We start from the raw sequence: 17,889 nt of genomic DNA, 5'->3' as shown, positions 1-17,889 counted from the left end.
ATGTGATAGAGGCCCGCAATTTACTTCCCGTTTCTGGCGAGATCTTTGTAGCCTTCTGCAAATTGAGTTGAATCTCTCTTCGGCATACCATCCGGAGACTAATGGTTTGGTTGAACGTACCAATCAATCTATGATTATATACCTTCGACACTTTGTTGCTGAGAACCACGATAACTGGTCCTCCCTCCTACCCTGGGCAGAATTTGCCCTTAACAATTCGCTGGCTGAGGCCACTGGGCAGACACCGTTCGTACTCAATAATGGGCAACACCCTAGGGTACCGGTACCGTTTCCCGCTGCTGCACCTCCTCCTCTTGTGGCCGACTGGGCAACTAATGCCAGAGAGGTTTGGGATCGGACTCAAGAGTCGATCCAAGCAGCTAAGGACCGTATGAAGACGGTGTCCGATCGGTTTCGTCGCCCGGCTCCTGTCTTTTCTCCAGGGGACTTTGTGTGGCTCTCTGCAAAACACGTGAGACTTAGAGTGAGCTCTGTCAAATTTGCTCCTCGCTTCCTGGGTCCTTATGAGGTTCTTCGACAGGTAAATCCTGTAGTCTATCAATTGAAGTTACCTGTCCATCTTAGGATTCATGACAAATTCCATGTCTCACTGCTAAAGCCGGCTATTTTACCTCACGCTCGTGAAGTGCACTCTCCTGCCTCTGATTCCTCTCGCTCTAGCTATGAGGTACGAGCCATAGTTGGTTCTAAGATGGTTAGAGGGCGCAGGTTCTTCTTGATAGATTGGGAGGGCTATGGCCCGGAACATCGCTCTTGGGAGCCTGAGGAGGCTGTCCATGCTCCCGACTTAGTTGCCGATTACCTGCGTCGCCGGGAGGGGGGCCCTTGAGGGGGAGGTACTGTTACGGTTGCTGCGAGCACTGGAGACTATGTCCAGATTTCTTGTTACTGCACATGTGCGAGCGCTGGAGACTAAGTCCAGATTTCTTGCTACTGCACATGTGCGAGCGCCGGAGACTAAGTCCAATCTTGGAGCCATTGCACATGTGCGGGTGACATCATCGCTGACACGAGGTCACATGTCTCTGACACCCTCTATGCCGATTGGTCGCTGGTCATGTGCTTGTGACGTCTTGCTCGGTGATAGGCCAGCATGACGTCACTCCTGTCGTTCTGGCAGCGGATTGGCTCTGGTGTCCTCCATCTTGGATGAGGCACAGAGTCTATATAAGACCCTGACACACGCCGCATGGTGCTCAGTCCTCTTGGTTCATGCATATGAGTAGACGCTCTGTGCGCGTTCCTCTAGGCATTCCTCTGTCTATGCTAGGTGAGCGCTACCGGCAGGGTAGCGTTCTTATACCTTACAGCTTCGGCTGCTGTCCGTATCCTTACCTCTTAGGGGAGCGGACATAGGCAGGTGCCTGAGGCACATGGTCTGGCTGGGCCTTGTGATTCTACTCGTAGGTGGACGTTGCCGCTAGGGTAACGTTCCTTATACTGCGTCTGGCAGTTGTTCGTATCCTCGCACACTAGGGGAGCGAACAGAGGTAGGAGCTTTGTGCGGCTTACGCTGCTGTTCGTCTCTTTTGCACCACTAGAAGAGCGGACCTAGGCAGGTGCCATATCTAGTGGTTCGTGTCCTCGCACACTAGTGGAGCGAACGCAGGTAGGAGCTTTGTGCGGCTTACGCTGCTGTTCGTCTCTTTTGCACCACTAGAAGAGCGGACCTAGGTAGGTGCCATTTCACACACATTGCCTTTGTCTCTGTGATTATTAACAGAGATCATTCCACACACCCTCCAAGTAAGGGAGGAATTGCTTTACTTTCTTATTATATCCTTCTGTGAGTTAACAGAGGTATTGCACTCTGCCATAGTCTGCAGCAGAGTCTTTGCACGGTGGACCCTGACTGTCTGATACTCCTTTCGGTTATTATCAGACAGCCCCCCGTAACACATGGTGCATATCAAACAGACCAATCCGCTCCATATTAATATGGTCACAGGGGATATGTTGCATCATATTAAAAAATCTAGAAGAAAGAACGAGATAAATCCATAAGTAATTAAAACCAAAACACATAAATTAAAAGCCACAAAAAACCCGGTAAGGAAAATGCAATGGATGAGACAGTGGTGCGTATTAATACGCCATCAGAAGTACACAGTAATCACATAAATAAAAAGGCACACCATTGCAAATAAATGGCAAATAGAGAGAAGAAAAAAATATTTTCAAAAAGGGAAGGGAGGGACGGTAAGGCTAGCCTAAAGGAAGGAAGCAAAACTAAGGGCCTCATTGAGGCCCTTAGGGGCGACTGTGTCCAAAGCCACAATCCATTTGGTTTCTCTTTGGGAAAGCATCTTTTTAATGTTACCACCCCGTATGCCACAGTGGACCACATCAATGCCACGTATTTTTAGGGCTTTGGGGTCACAGTTGTGATATTTCTTAAAATGGCGGGGTAAAGTTTTTAGTAAAGAGAAATCATCCACAGCCCTGGCCGCGCCAATGTCCCTCACATGCTCCCTCACCCGTATCCGAAATTCTCTAGAGGTAAGTCCTACATAGATGTATGGACAATTGCAGGTAGCATAATAAATGACATTTTCAGTACTACAAGAAATCCGATGTTGAATCGTAAATGAACGTAGAGAATCGGAGCTGGTGAAGGAGTTGCAGCGAAGGACATTGGCGCAGGCAAGGCAGTGCCCGCAAGGGAAACAACCCCAGACGGGACCACTGGAGCCAAATGGATTCGACTTTTTGGTGGTGTAGTGGCTATGGACAAGAAAATCGCTCAAATTTCTGGCTCTCCTAGCCGTGGCCAAAGGTGTGGGAGAGAGAGACCGAGATAGAACGGGGTCGGTTTTAAGAACCGACCAATGACGAGCCAAAACATCTCGCATCTTATGCCACTCAGAATTGTAGGTGGAAACAAAGCGAGGATTGGAGTCAACAGAAGTCTGCTTAGATTGCTGATGTAAAAGTGAAGTAAAAAACTTTTGTGATATTTGATTCAGCTTTTTGCTCTGGTTCTTCCTTTTTTCATATACTGTAATGTACATAAACATAGGATTAGGTGGGGAAAACGTTTACTGGAGTGCTTCTTTAAGCAGAGCATATTTTTACCCAAACAAAACTGTAAGGGAAATTTTGTTACTGAACATCAATTATAAACAAATATATGTTCACAATAAAATGTTGCATATTATTTTGATTCAAAAATTTAGACACTTGTCTTGGACTGAGCAAATTACATTGAATGGAATAGTACTGGGACATATACTACTTACCAAATGTTAGGGGTATTTGGCTTTTGGGTGAAATTACAGGATGATCCTAAAATGCACTCTAACCTTTTCCAGGGAGCTTAATGTGACCTTCTCTGAACTTTTGAATACACATGTCCAACTGTTGAATGTTTCAGTACTTTTTGCATAACTTGCTGTTCTCTAACAAGGAGCTTAATGGCAAAATTCAAAACAGGTGTTTGGTCCATGAATTGCGCAATACCTTCCAGGGTTCAATTAGAATTGGTATTTGCACATCCCTCTTCATCAAGCTGTAAAAAATTTTGACATGATGAGACCAAGAAGACACCTAACAATTGATTAACAGTACCTTGTCATTGCAAAGCTTCAAGCAGAAAGTGTTCAGATGGAAGTGGCCACAGAGCTTAGCGTGTCACAGAGTGTCATCAGCAGGTTGCAACATAGATAAAGAGAGATTGAAAGAGTCACAGAAATGCATAAAAGTGGATGTCTTTTGGCCACATTCCACACTGATCACCGCTTTATTGTGAATAATTCCATTTAGAACCGGAAGATGAATTCCACACAACTCTATGCACATTAAACGGAAGTGAGGAGCACTCAAGTATCACATCAAACCAGTCAAAACCATTTACATAAGTGTGGACTGCATGCTAGATGATGTTCTAGGTAGGGTACCTGACCACACCAACAGACACAGGTGTCATCATCTTCCTAGACAAGGGACCAGTGGGCCTTAGTGCTGTTCACTTTTGAAAGTTGATTCATGCTGAGCACAAATGATGGCAACCAACAACGTTGGAGTCATCAAGGAGAGCGCTATGAATCCGCCACTGTTGTCACCCGATGAGCCTTTGCTGGTGGTGCTACAGTTTGGGCAGGTGTCTAGTCAATACAAAACTGCTCTACACTTAGAGGTACTTTACACGTTGCGACATCGCTAGCATCGGCTAGCGATGCCGAGCGCGATAGTACCCGCCCCCATCGGACATGCCATATGTGGTTATTGCTGTAGTAGCGAACATTATCGCTATGGCAGCTTCACATGCACATACCTGCTTGGCGACGTTGCTGTGACTGCCGAACTATCCCTCCTTCAAGGGGGAGGTGCGTTCCGTATCACAGCGACGTCACCGCGACATCACTAATCGTCCGTCCAATAGAGGCGGAGGGGCGGAGATGAGAGGGACATAAAATCCCGCCCACCTTCTCCCTTCCGCATTGCCGTCGGGACGCAGGTAAGGAGATGTTTGTCGCTCCTACGGGTTTACACACAGCGATGTGTGGAGCTGCAGGAACGACAAACAACATCGTACCTGCGGTCGACCTGACATTATGGAATTGAACGACGCTACACAGATCAACGATTTTCGCCGCTTTTACGATCATTTATCGTCGCACCTAGGATTTACACGTTGCGATGTCGCTACCGGTGCCGGATGTGCGTCACTAACGCCGTGACCCCGACAATATTTCGGAAGTGATGTCACAACGTGTAAAGCCCCCCTTAGTGAATGGTACAATAAAAAAAGCCCCTACAACTTGAATAACATAATTAATCTAGTCATTGGGCCTCTGCATGAACAACACAAACATAATTTCATCTTCATGGACAACAATACTCCAGCTCATTGAGGTTGCATTATTAGGGAACAGCTGCTGGATACTGGGGTACATGAAATACAGTGGTGAGCACTTTCTCCAGACTGAATACCATAGAAAAAATAGGGGATCAGCTTAGTTGCCATGTAGAGGCTTGTAACTCTGTACTCTATAAACTCAATGACCTAAGGGTTGCCCTTCAAGAAGAGTGGGATGCCATGCCTCAGCAGACAATAACATGACTTGTGACCAGCATGATATGTCTTTCTCAAGCTGTAATTGATGGTCCAGGCCACATCACAAGTTATTGAGACATTAACATTTTTTGAGGGGTATACCCACAACTGTTGTTGGCTTCTGTTTCAATAAATTGTTTGAATGAGGAAATCACCATTACATACTTTTACTTAAAAGCCCTACTTTCCTGATGAAATATCAATAAAGCATGATTTCTTTAAGTTTTGCATAAATTTCACCGGAATGCTAAAATCTCCTACCTTTTTGTGAGTAGTGTATGTTCATATAAGATAGCTGATTCCTGAAATTAAAAGCTGAACTCCAACATAGAAAAGCAAAAGTTTAAGATCGAAAATCTAAATTCTAACCTAGTTAAGTCACAATGGTATATATCTTATTTTATTTCTAATTGACTTAAAGGGTTTATCCATTGAAGATATATCATTTATCTGTAGGATCGGGGATAATTTATACATCACAGGAGTCTTAACTGCTGAAACCAGCACCAATAGGCAGAAAAGGGAACTTTTATTCCTGTCTCAATGGAGTGGCATTGAGCATGATGGACCACTACGCCATTTATTCTCTATCCTCTGGATAGGTAGCAATTTATTTTCAATGGACAACCACTTTCTTTTTTATTTTTTGAACATTATTTTTTTTCATGGTCCCAGGGCTACAAAAATTGAAATACTAGAATCCAAATTAACATTGAATATACTTTTGTACTTTTACACCCCATGTAAACTTGAAACATGTCAATAATGTATGTCCATTATATTTGAGTTGCCCGATGTCCCAATCTCCATAAGCTTAGCACATTAGAGTTGTTTTAATCCAGTGCAAAATTTCTTCTAAAAATGGCAATAACTAAACAGATAAATAAAACCTAATTTTGTATGGCAATGTCACTAAATTATGCTGTCTTCACATAGGGCAATTTGAATTTAGTAATAAGTTTAGTACAGCCTTAGAGTATGAAACTACACCTAAAACCAGTTTCACAGGTCTCTTGACCCAAAGTCAACTGACTTATATAATCTATGAGGTTATTTAGTTTGGGTGGTCAGTCCGGACATAATGATCTGTATTCAGACCATGATTATTGGGTGTGTGATATTGGGCAAATGCTTATCTCTTATCATTAATACTGTACAAGGAAACAGGTTTTATTAGTTTTCATTGTGTGACAATAAGATCATATTTTTGTCTTTACAAATATATTTTGGCATACAGATATATATATATATATATATATATATATACAGTTAGGTCCAGAAATATTTGGACAGTGACACAATTTTCGCGAGTTGGGCTCTGCATGCCACCACATTGGATTTGAAATGAAACCTCTACAACAGAATTCAAGTGCAGATTGTAACGTTTAATTTGAAGGTTTGAACAAAAATATCTGATAGAAATTGTAGGAATTGTACACATTTCTTTACAAACACTCCACATTTTAGGAGGTCAAAAGTAATTGGACAAATAAACCAAACCCAAACAAAATATTTTTATTTTCAATATTTTGTTGCGAATCCTTTGGAGGCAATCACTGCCTTAAGTCTGGAACCCATGGACATCACCAAACGCTGGGTTTCCTCCCTCTTAATGCTTTGCTAGGCCTTTACAGCCGCAGCCTTCAGGTCTTGCTTGTTTGTGGGTCTTTCCGTCTTAAGTCTGGATTTGAGCAAGTGAAATGCATGCTCAATTGGGTTAAGATCTGGTGATTGACTTGGCTATTGCAGAATGTTCCACTTTTTTGCACTCATGAACTCCTGGGTAGCTTTGGCTGTATGCTTGGGGTCATTGTCCATCTGTACTATGAAGCGCCGTCCGATCAACTTTGCGGTATTTGGCTGAATCTGGGCTGAAAGTATATCCCGGTACACTTCAGAATTCATCCGGCTACTCTTGTCTGCTGTTATGTCATCAATAAACACAAGTGACCCAGTGCCATTGAAAGCCATGCATGCCCATGCCATCACGTTGCCTCCACCATGTTTTACAGAGGATGTGGTGTGCCTTGGATCATGTGCCGTTCCCTTTCTTCTCCAAACTTTTTTCTTCCCATCATTCTGGTACAGGTTAATCTTTGTCTCATCTGTCCATAGAATACTTTTCCAGAACTGAGCTGGCTTCATGAGGTGTTTTTCAGCAAATTTAACTCTGGCCTGTCTATTTTTGGAATTGATGAATGGTTTGCATCTAGATGTGAACCCTTTGTATTTACTTTCATGGAGTCTTCTCTTTACTGTTGACTTAGAGACAGATACACCTACTTCACTGAGAGTGTTCTGGACTTCAGTTGATGTTGTGAACGGGTTCTTCTTCACCAAAGAAAGTATGCGGCGATCATTCACCACTGTTGTCATCCGTGGACGCCCAGGCCTTTTTGAGTTCCCAAGCTCACCAGTCAATTCCTTTTTTCTCAAAATGTACCCGACTGTTGATTTTGCTACTCCAAGCATGTCTGCTATCTCTCTGATGGATTTTTTCTTTTTTTTCAGCCTCAGGATGTTCTGCTTCACCTCAATTGAGAGTTCCTTAGACCGCATGTTGTCTGGTCACAGCAACAGCTTCCAAATGCAAAACCACACACCTGTAATCAACCCCAGACCTTTTAACTACTTCATTGATTACAGGTTAACGAGGGAGACACCTTCAGAGTTAATTGCAGCCCTTAGAGTCCCTTGTCCAATTACTTTTGGTCCCTTGAAAAAGAGGAGGCTATGCATTACAGAGCTATGATTCCTAAACCCTTTCTCCGATTTGGATGTGAAAACTCTCATATTGCAGCTGGGAGTGTGCTCTTTCAGCCCATATTATATATATAATTGTATTTCTGAACATGTTTTTGTAAACAGCTAAAATAACAAAACTTGTGTCACTGTCCAAATATTTCTGGCCCTGACTGTATATATATATATATATATATATATATATATATATAATTTTAATTCTGTTTTGATGAGATGCCTCTTCCCTGATGAAGATTTTATCAACAAATTGAAACGTACATAGGCTCTTCTGAGGCCCTCCTCAGACGGAGCCCCCCCTCATCTACCTAGACTACACCGGCTGGCAGCTCATGGTTGGCACTTTTCCTTACCTCCACATGCCTGCTTGTATAGGGGTCCCTACGGGACTGAGGGTAAATATATTATGTGTCATGCATACAAATTTTTGTTTACTGCTATGCCATATTCCACATGGAATTTAATACTATTATAAAGATTGTTAATCTGGCACGCAGGGTCTGTATGCTCCCCTAGAACTTGCAGTATCCTACCAAATCTTTTTGAGCCAACATGTTATAGCCTGTATCACTATTTACTGTATGGGGGGTTGTCCGTCATCAACCCTTTTTTAACATGTTTTTATGACATCTGGATGTTTACCTTTTGTAGTGTGTTGAATAAAATATTGTATTTTTTTGCACTAAAAAAACTCTTGTCCTCCCTTCTATGAGATGTTTTAATTCTGTTTTGTAGACTCCACACATTATGTTAACTGGAATTGGAGCTAATAAATTTGCAGAAAAAATAAAAATTGAAAAAATTCCAACAAAGGAACTGGTAACTGAAAATGCTGTTAAAGAATGGGAACAATACCAGAAATATAAACAAAGCGTTAAAGGTCTTTTTAACACTGAAAAGTAAGTGCAAGATGTGTGTACTAAAAATAAAATAAATTAATAAATGCTTTCTTTTGGCATTTAAAATGCATTATATCAGATTTTCTTGGTATTTACTATGCAATTCAACAGTGCTGATCCTCACTGCACCACCCCAGTCAATATCTTGTGACAAAGGATGTCCGGAAAGTCTGTAATAAGAACCTTTTCCACCAGAGCAGACAATAGATGTATAACAAACCCATATCCCCGGCAATTGCATTTTCTCTACAATTTCATCGTACAAAACAAAATGTCATTTTTGTAGGTGGACATAAAATGAGATGCCATTTTGATGTACAGACTTCGTAAAGGGTCCTTAAAAATCAAGATATTTGTAGAGGACTCAGAGAATGGCATCAAATCATAATGCAGCTTCCCATTCTTAGCAATGGCCCATTCTATGAACTCTTGATATATACAATGCTTTATCTGAAACTGCTATTCTGTTTTATCACTTGCAGCACATTAGCTTCTAGACATCTCTCTGCAGTGCCTTTCAATAATATACCAACATTTCTTTAGTGTATAGTATGTCTATTATTATTTTTGCTAAACTCGCCCTATACTGCTGAGTATATAGCCCACTTACATGATTATTACTGGGAGGAAAACAGTGCAAAATTAGGTCACACAGGATATTTGTTACATAGAGGATGCTGACATTATTTGGTGGACTATGTCTGGCAGTTACTTTACAGAGTCATATCTAGCCACATTATTTCTGGGTTAAAGAACATGATTGTCTACAGTAGAAAAGTGAGTAGGGTGGTTTGGATTCACATATGTTACAAGTGCATCTCAATAAATTAGAATATCATCAAAAAGTTAATTTATTTCAGTAATTTAATAGAAAAAGTGAAACGCATATATTATATAGAGGCATTACACACAGTGATCTATTTCAAGTGGCTCCCCAAACCATCACTGATTTTGGAAACATCAAACTAGACCTCAAGCAGCTTGAATTGTGGCCTCTCCACGCTTCCTCCAGACTCTGGGATCGGACCTTGATTTCCAAATGAAATGCAAAATTTACTTTCCTCTGAACACAACACCTTGGACCACTGAGCAACAGTCAAGTTCTTTTTCTCCTTGGCCCAGGTAAGATGCTGCTGGCGTTATCTATTGGTCATGAGGGGCATGACACAAGGAATGCAACAGTCGTAGTCCATGTCCTGGATACGTCTGTGTGTGGTGGCTCTTGAAGCACTGACTCCAGTCCAAGACTTGGCAGCACACATCGCTTCGTGTGACACCGCAAGAACAAGGAACCTCACCTTACCTGCAACCACCAGCAATGCGGAAGGAAGGAGGTGGGCTGAATGTTACATCCTGCTCATCTCTGCCCCTTCGCTTCTATTGGGCGCCCGCTTAGTGATGTTGCTGTGACGCTGAATGAATCGCCCCCTTAGAAAGGAGGTGGTTCGCCGGTCACAGCGACGTCGCTAGGCAGGTAAGTAGTGTGATGGGTCTGAGCAATGTGTGTGCCACGGGCAGCGATTTGCCCATGTCGCACAACCGATGGGGGGCGGGTACGCACGCAAGCGATATTGGTAACGATATCACAGCGTGTAAAGCGGCCTTTAAACTAAAGATATTTCAGCAACCAAGCATATGATTTTTCAACAAAATGTCACTGGGTTTTTGCCATCTAATTTGAGAACAGCATAACGTAGGGGCAGAGACCCTGCTTCCAGTGATGTGTCACTTACTTGGCTATTTAGTGTAGTTTGATCAAATCACTGATTAAACGGCAGTATATTTTCATTAGAGGACTACTTGGCCTGCTGCCAGGTAGTCCAGCATATTCATGACCTCTGTATATGTGCTAGATCTGCAGCAGAGAAAACATTGATTTTAACAAAATGATCGCAAACAGCTCAGTAAGTGACACATCGCTGCAATCAGGGTCTCTGTCTCTACACTAGGCTGCTCTCAGATGAGGGAGAAAAATGTTGGTGACAGATTCTCTTTAACCCTTTACCAATGTTGAATGTACTGGTATGTTCATAGTCAGCCTCCTGTCTTTGATGTAGGTTCATGAACAGAGGTCGCATGTTTGTTGGCAGATGATGGCTCTATTATTCATCCATCATCCACATCTAACAGCCATGAAAGGAGCCGAGCTCCCCCTGCGGCTGTTAACCTTTTAATGGCCGTTGTCAGTCTCTGATAGTGGCGTTTATATCATATGGGCAAGGAACTCTACTGCTGTAATTGCATCTCGACTTCCCTGGATTGCGATCATGTCGTGCCGATGGGTTTCCTTGATGGCCATGGGTCTCCTGAAGATCCCTGTTCTTGTCATGATGGTATTATTATGAAATCCAGTCCATGGCTGATATTCAATTTAGGAGCTTGGAATTTTTCCTATACACAGCAATACTGCAGTTTTTTTCTCACTTTCCAGTACATCACAAGATAAAATGAATGTTGTCATCCAAAAGAAGAACAAGCTCTCACATGTCTATAGACAAAGAAATAAAGATTTATTGCTCTTTGAAGAACATGAGGAAAAAAACTAAAGAGCACAAATGGAAAATAGCTTGGCAGGGTAAGGCTTATAACTCATCTAAAACATCATCCCACCAAATGAACCATTAGGGAGCCCAATATACAGGAATGAGCATTCTTATGAACACTCATTTCTCATTTTTTAACTATCTAAATGGATCTTAAGTTATTAATAAAATTGAGAAAAGAATTGAGAATAGAATCAAATTTAAATCATTTTTTTAAAATACAATATACAATATATTGTTTTACAGTCAACAGTCAGGTACTACAATGTTACCCAGATAAGTAGCTCAACCTTGGATAATGAACAGGTCTACAGCAAAGCCCCATTCAATGAAAGTATTCGCAACAACCTCTACATTCTTTATTCTGATTCAGAGGGGCAGACCACCACTAGTAGTAGATGATTTAGTGTTTTACTTTTGGAAAACTCCTTTGTTACTCTTTTTGTCTTCCATTCAATGACATAATGAAAATATGCATACTGTTGTGTTCAATACATTTTGTTCACTAACTTATTTTTTTTCCACTATGATATACAAAAAGTTTGTGGCAGTGTATTTTATTCAGATATGTTGATTGAAAAATAGCACTGTGTGTTGGGTAAACTTTTCTTCTAGTAGAACATAGCAATGCCATTCAGATTGCAGACATATGGAATGGGATTAAAGTAGACCAGCAGGTGCTCCGGGAAGACTGCCAAAACAGTTTTACAGAAGTGTGCTTTCATTGTCACCTTGAATTTACCATGATAGGAGCTAGCCAGAAAACATGTGAACAGCTCCTCAACTGATAGCATAAAATAATGTGATTTCCTACTGGGTAACAATAAAAATAGCCAGGTATTTCTCTTACATGGCAATGTGCTAATTTGGTGCCATTTATCTTATGTCTAAACTTCATTACTGATGACACTCGTGTGAATAATGTTCCCTCTATAAGAACTGTCTTCCTCTGATCACAGAACATTTAGAACTCAATTACTGATGGCAAATTGGAGATAATATAACTGTAAAATGTAATGTTCTTTTCTGAGAAAGTGGGAAACTTACCTCTAAAATATTTCAATTACTTACAAAGTTTGTTGGATTATGATAGTTTGCTGGTCTCAATGATTGTTTTGTTCAAAATGGTCCACAAATTGTAATCAATGGAAATGTGAGTGCTGGCAAGTATTCCAGACATATTGTGAAGTGACGAGGCTCATATCTTTAGACACAAAAGGGTTACCTGGAGTTCAAAAATTCTAAAAAAAAATCAGGCATAAAATAATATATGGAGCATGTGGGGATCCAGATAATAAAAATGCAGTGTGAAAACCACAGAGACTCTCTTTTTAAGGTAATAAAGTTCTGAAAAGAAAATATTTGATGCTGGAATACGAGGATCACAAACATCTCACTCTCTGGACTATCACTGTCCTACGCTTTTTGCCAAAGATTAAATGAATTGAATTTGGATTTTAAAAAAATCTGCAAACACCAAAACTGGGATTTTTTGTAAATCGCTTCTGTGCAGAAGCTAAAAGGCCCCATGCCGCCATTTTTCTGAACCATAAAAGTAAAAAAAAATCCTTATACTCATCTTCCCAGCCCCACTACTAATTATTGTCACCCATTCAATCTTTGTCACATTTTCTTATCCACACAACTGTCAGGGGTGTGTCACGGGTCACAAACAGTCCTGTGGTGTCCGGCCATAGAAGGTCACAGCTTTTGGGTGTACAAACTGTTCCATGACATTCTATTGTTTCTCCTTGGTTTTCATCACTTTCACTTTAGGACCCTTTGGAGTTCCTCAGCCATTCAGCTGCTTTTCATCAGCACTTGCCTGGTGGCTTTATATACTTTCACTTCTTATTATATACTCAGTGCTGGTGATTGTTCTAATTTGCTACAGATCCTGAGTGAAAGCAGTCGTTTGCAATCATCTGGAGTAGCTTCATTGCATTTTGCAGTCCCTGTGTTGACTTTTAGATAAGTTGTTTGTTATTTTCCTTTGTCTGTTATCCCTGTTTGTCTTTTAGCGCCTAGTGGGGTTGATGAAGAGCTCATTCTATCTACTCCCTACCTAGTGACCAGATCAGCATTAGCCTAGGGCCAATTATTTAGCTTGGCACATATGTGTGGATCCTATCTAGGGTGGTGAGTAGTGTTGAGCCACCCCCCTAGTGTTCGAGTTCGGTTCGGTTTGTCGAACGGCGGGTTAGTTCGACGAACACCTTCGAATCCCAATGAAAACAATGGCAGGCAAACACAAACACATACAAACACTTTATACATATACACATACAGTTAATAAACATTGCCATTATACTTACAGGTCCCCGTGACGCGTCCTGCAATTCCCACCGCTTTTCCTTCCGATCATCGCTGCGCCCTCCCGGTAGCCAGCACTGATAATAGGACCTTTCGTGACGTCGTCATAGCATGTAACCAGTCACGTGTCTATTATCTCATTGGCTACAGACTGGTCACATGGCTAGACGTCAAGCTAGGTCCTGTCAGTGCATCTCTCCGGTACGCAGTGCTCATTTGAGCATCTCCGTGTACCGGCGAGATGCTTGGGCACATGCTTGGCTCCCCGTTCCTGCATGTCGGTGCAATTTACAGAGTAAGCCCACATGCAAGGAATAGATGCCACAGCCGGTGAAGAGGGGCATCGGGAATCAGGTGATCGGAGATCACCGTTGCTATAGTAACCCACCTGTCAGATTACTATAGCAGCGGTGACATCACCGCTTACAACCTGCAGCCTCTGCTCACTCACTGAGTGATTAGACTGCACGGGAGCAGCAGCGTCTTCCTCCCATGCAGTGCTGTCTGATGAAGCATAGCTGCATGGGTTGAAGGAGAAAGAAGACAGAAGACCAGGATCGTGGGGGGGTGAGAGGGAGTAATAAACATGGAGTCTCTAAGTGTGTCTGTGTATTTATTTCTATTAAAGTATTTTTTCTCTGTGTGGTGTCTTTTTTTTAACCCTTTATTGGAGATTCTTAATGGCCGGGTCAAACTTGCCTGACATTAAGAATGTCTGGCTTAATACTAGCTAGTAAAGCAAAGCTAGTATTAACCCTTTGTTACCCAGCAAGCCACCCAGCATCAGGGCTGCTGGAAGAGTTGGATACAGCACCAGATGATGGCGCTTCTATGAAAGCGCCATTTTCTGGGGCGGCTGCGGACTGCAAATCACAGCAGAGGAGCCCAGAAAGCTCGGGCCAACCTGTGCTGCGGATTCCAATCCCCAGCTGCCTAGTTGTACCTGGCTGGAAACAAAAATGGGGCGAAGCCCATGTCATTTTTTTTTTTAATTATTTCATGAAGTTCATGAAATAATTAAAAAAGGGCTTCCCTATATTTTTAGTTCCCAGCCGGGTACAAATAGGCAGCTGGGGGTTGGGGGCAGCTATATCTGCATGCTGTACCTGGCTAGCATACAAAAATATGGCGAAGCCCAGGTCATTTTTTTGGTGGGCAAAAAACACCTGCATACAGTCCTGGAAGGAGAATGCTGAGCTTTGTAGTTCTGCAGCTTCTAATGGATGCGGCAATTCCGGGAAGCTGCTGGCTAATATTGTTAGAGTGGTGGGCTCCCCATAACGTGGTGCTCCCCATCCTGGCAATACCAGCCTCCAGCCATGTGGCTTTATTTTGGCTGTTATCAAAATTGGGGGGACCGCAGTTTGTTTTTTTTTAATCATTTATTTATTTATTTTACTGCACGATATAGACCCACCCGCCGGCGGCTGTGATTGGTTGTAGTCAGACTTGCCCCCATGCTGAGTGACAGCTGTCTCACTGTAACCAATCATGGGCACCGGTGGGCGGGGAAAGCAGGGAATACCAGATTGAATAAGCGGCAGCCATTTTCAAAAGAGAAAAAGCCGCTGTAGCTTTGTGAAAGCCATGCAGCGCCGTGCCCATGATCAGTGAGTAGGAAAGAGAGAGGGATTGTGCTGGGGACAACGACGTCGAACGACTCGAAATCCACCCCAAATCACTCGAATTTGAAAATGGCGAAAGGTTCGAATCGAACATAACTCATCTCTAGTGGTGAGGGAACCCATAGCCTAGAGGTAGGCTTGGTCAGGGGTCACCATCTTCCCCTTCATTGGACACAGGGTTTCCCTTCCCTTTCACCGTTTTCTTGGTACTTCCCTGTACCTAGCATGACAACCACATACATTGAAATCCCCGGGCCTCTCACAATGAGCCGGAGCTTTTGTGTGATCATAACAAGATAATATGCAATACAGACCAAACGTTTGGACACACCTCATTCAAAGAGTTTTCTTTATTTTCATGACTCTGAAAACTGTAGATTCCCATTGAAGGCATCAAAACTATGAATTAACACATGTGGAATGAAATACTTAACAAAAAAGAGTGAAACAACTGAAAATCTGTCTTATATTCTAGGTTCTTCAAAGTAGCCACGTTTTGATTTGATTACTGCTTTGCACACACTTGGCATTCTCTTAAAGAGCTTCTAGAGGTGGTCACCGGAAATGGTTTTCACTTCACACATGTGCCCTGTCAGGTATAGTAAGTGGGATTTCTTGCTTTAAAAATGGGGTTGGGCCTGTTACATCTCGTGGCTCTCCTGAGGCAAGGACTGAGGCAGTCTCCCATTCCTTGCCTGCAACGAGCACTCCTGCTCGGCAGCGCCGAAAGTCTGCCAGACTGCGCAGTGTGCAGGAGAGACCTTCTCAGAGAGGCAGCAGAAGGGTGACACCTAGTGGGTCTCCTGTTACAAGGAGTGAGGCGGTCTCCCATTCCTGGCCTGCCGCAGACTCTCCTGCTCAGCGGCCCTGAAGGTCTGTGAGGCTGCGCAATGTGCAGAGGTTTACTGCTCAGGGAAGCAGTGAGATTCCCGTTATCTCTCCACATTGTGAGACCGAGGATCCCGCTTCTATTTCCCAGAGGCAGGAGGGTGAGCATGTGCAATGCGTGGTGGGTCCTGATTCGCTCACTGATGTCACACGGCTTGATGACAAGGCTGGTGACGTGGTGAATCCTGACTGGCCAGGCTGGGACGTCGTGGACCCTGATTGGGTCAAGTCCGTCATCTCCGCCTCGCGCCCGCCCTCGGGTGGAGCTGCACCTCCTTAAAAGCTCCCCCTGCCATCATGGCGGCGCGCGACCGTCCTTCTATGTTTGGATGTCTGGCAGCGTGCTGCCACGCCACTGCTCAGGCATTACTGTCTCTTGTGGGCTTGGCCCTTGCTGCTCCGGCAGTACCTCGTTTGCAGGCCGTGTTCCTGCCTTGCTGCTCCGGCAGTACCCCCGTCAACAGGCCGTGTTCCTGTCCCAGGTGAGCTCCTCAAGTCTCCATTGGACTCACCTGGTTATTGAAAGCACACGTGCGTGGGCACCTCTGTGCTACCCTCGTGCCATATTCTCGTGACTTCCACTGGCACACGTGCGTGGGCACCTCTGTGCTTCCCCGTGCAACAGGTACACCGAGCCGTGAGATCTGTGCCATACAACCCTCACGGGTTAGGGCAGATCGGTGTACATAGATCGTCTGTGACATTCCAGACGATCGCTAGCAGCAACCCGCTCACTCTTCACCCACCATAGCGGCGGTCCCTTACACCGCACAGTGGACCTTGACCGGCGGAAGCAGTCCATTTCCCATCTTGGCACGCTTCCCCGGGTCCCCCTCGTAACATTACAGTCGCGCCAAAGGTCTGGCTATGGCTGAAGAGCAGCAGCAGTTGCTGCGTTATGTGCAGCAGTTGGAGTCACGATTGGCAGCAGTGGAGCAGTCTTCCTCCGATAAGACTACTCTGACGACAGTCGCCACCCAGGCGGCTACCCAGGCTGTGCTATAGGGCGGAAGGTCTCCTCGACTTGCGCTTCCAGAGCGCTTTAGCGGCAACAGCTCTGAGTGCCGTGGTTTTATAAACCAGGTTACCACCTACTTAGAGCTGTCCGCGACTCTTTACGCTACCGAGAAGGCGAAGGTAGCCTTCGTCCAGTCCCTGCTCACAGGGAGAGTGCTGAAGTGGTCCACGCCGTTGTGGGAGCGCGGAGATCGTGTGGTGAATAACTTAGCAGCTTATCTTGGGGCCATGAGAATGGTGTTCCTCGGGCCTCAAGTCACCCACGATTCCGCGCTGCGCCTCCTACGACTTCGGCAAGGGTCTGTTTCAGTCGGGGACTTTGCTATACACTTTAGGACACTGGCCGCAGAGCTGGACTGGCCGGATAAGGTCCTTGTCCCTGTGTTTTGGGAGGGCCTGGCAGGGTTTGTCAAAGACGCACTGGCCACTTGTGAGGTGCCTGCCACTTTAGAGTCCTTGATTCAGGTTGCCTCTCGCATAGACATCCGCCAGGCGGAGCGAAGGCTCGAGGTCTCTTCAGCACCCACATCTTCTCGGCCTAAAAAGCGTCTGACTCCCGTCTTCCATCAGACAGGTCCCCCAGCCAGTCCTGTAGGCGACTCCGTGGAGTCAATGGAGGTGTCCAAGGTGGTCTCCTCTGCCCCAGGTTCTCGGTCTTGTGTCATCTGCTTTTCCTGTGGGCAGAGGGGACACATAGCTACCCTATGTCCCAAACCGTCGGGAAAAGACAGCGTCTAGTTTCTATCAGAGGGGGGACTCTAGACGCT

General features: G+C 44.1%; 1 protein-coding gene across 1 annotated transcript in view; it reads left to right on the top strand.

Moving 5' to 3' along the window:
• Positions 1–17,889, top strand: part of LOC142295339 (isoaspartyl peptidase/L-asparaginase-like) — a 135,189-nt gene that overhangs the window by 65,969 nt on the left and 51,331 nt on the right. Inside the window, exon 4 of the mRNA XM_075338443.1 lies at positions 8,573–8,736. Coding sequence (XP_075194558.1) covers positions 8,573–8,736 — 164 coding nt within the window. The remainder of the gene's footprint in view (positions 1–8,572; positions 8,737–17,889) is intronic.

This window comes from Anomaloglossus baeobatrachus, chromosome 3 (assembly GCF_048569485.1).
Source record: "Anomaloglossus baeobatrachus isolate aAnoBae1 chromosome 3, aAnoBae1.hap1, whole genome shotgun sequence".
Taxonomy (NCBI): Eukaryota; Metazoa; Chordata; class Amphibia; order Anura; family Aromobatidae; genus Anomaloglossus; species Anomaloglossus baeobatrachus.
This window is presented reverse-complemented; position numbering and strand designations above follow the sequence as displayed.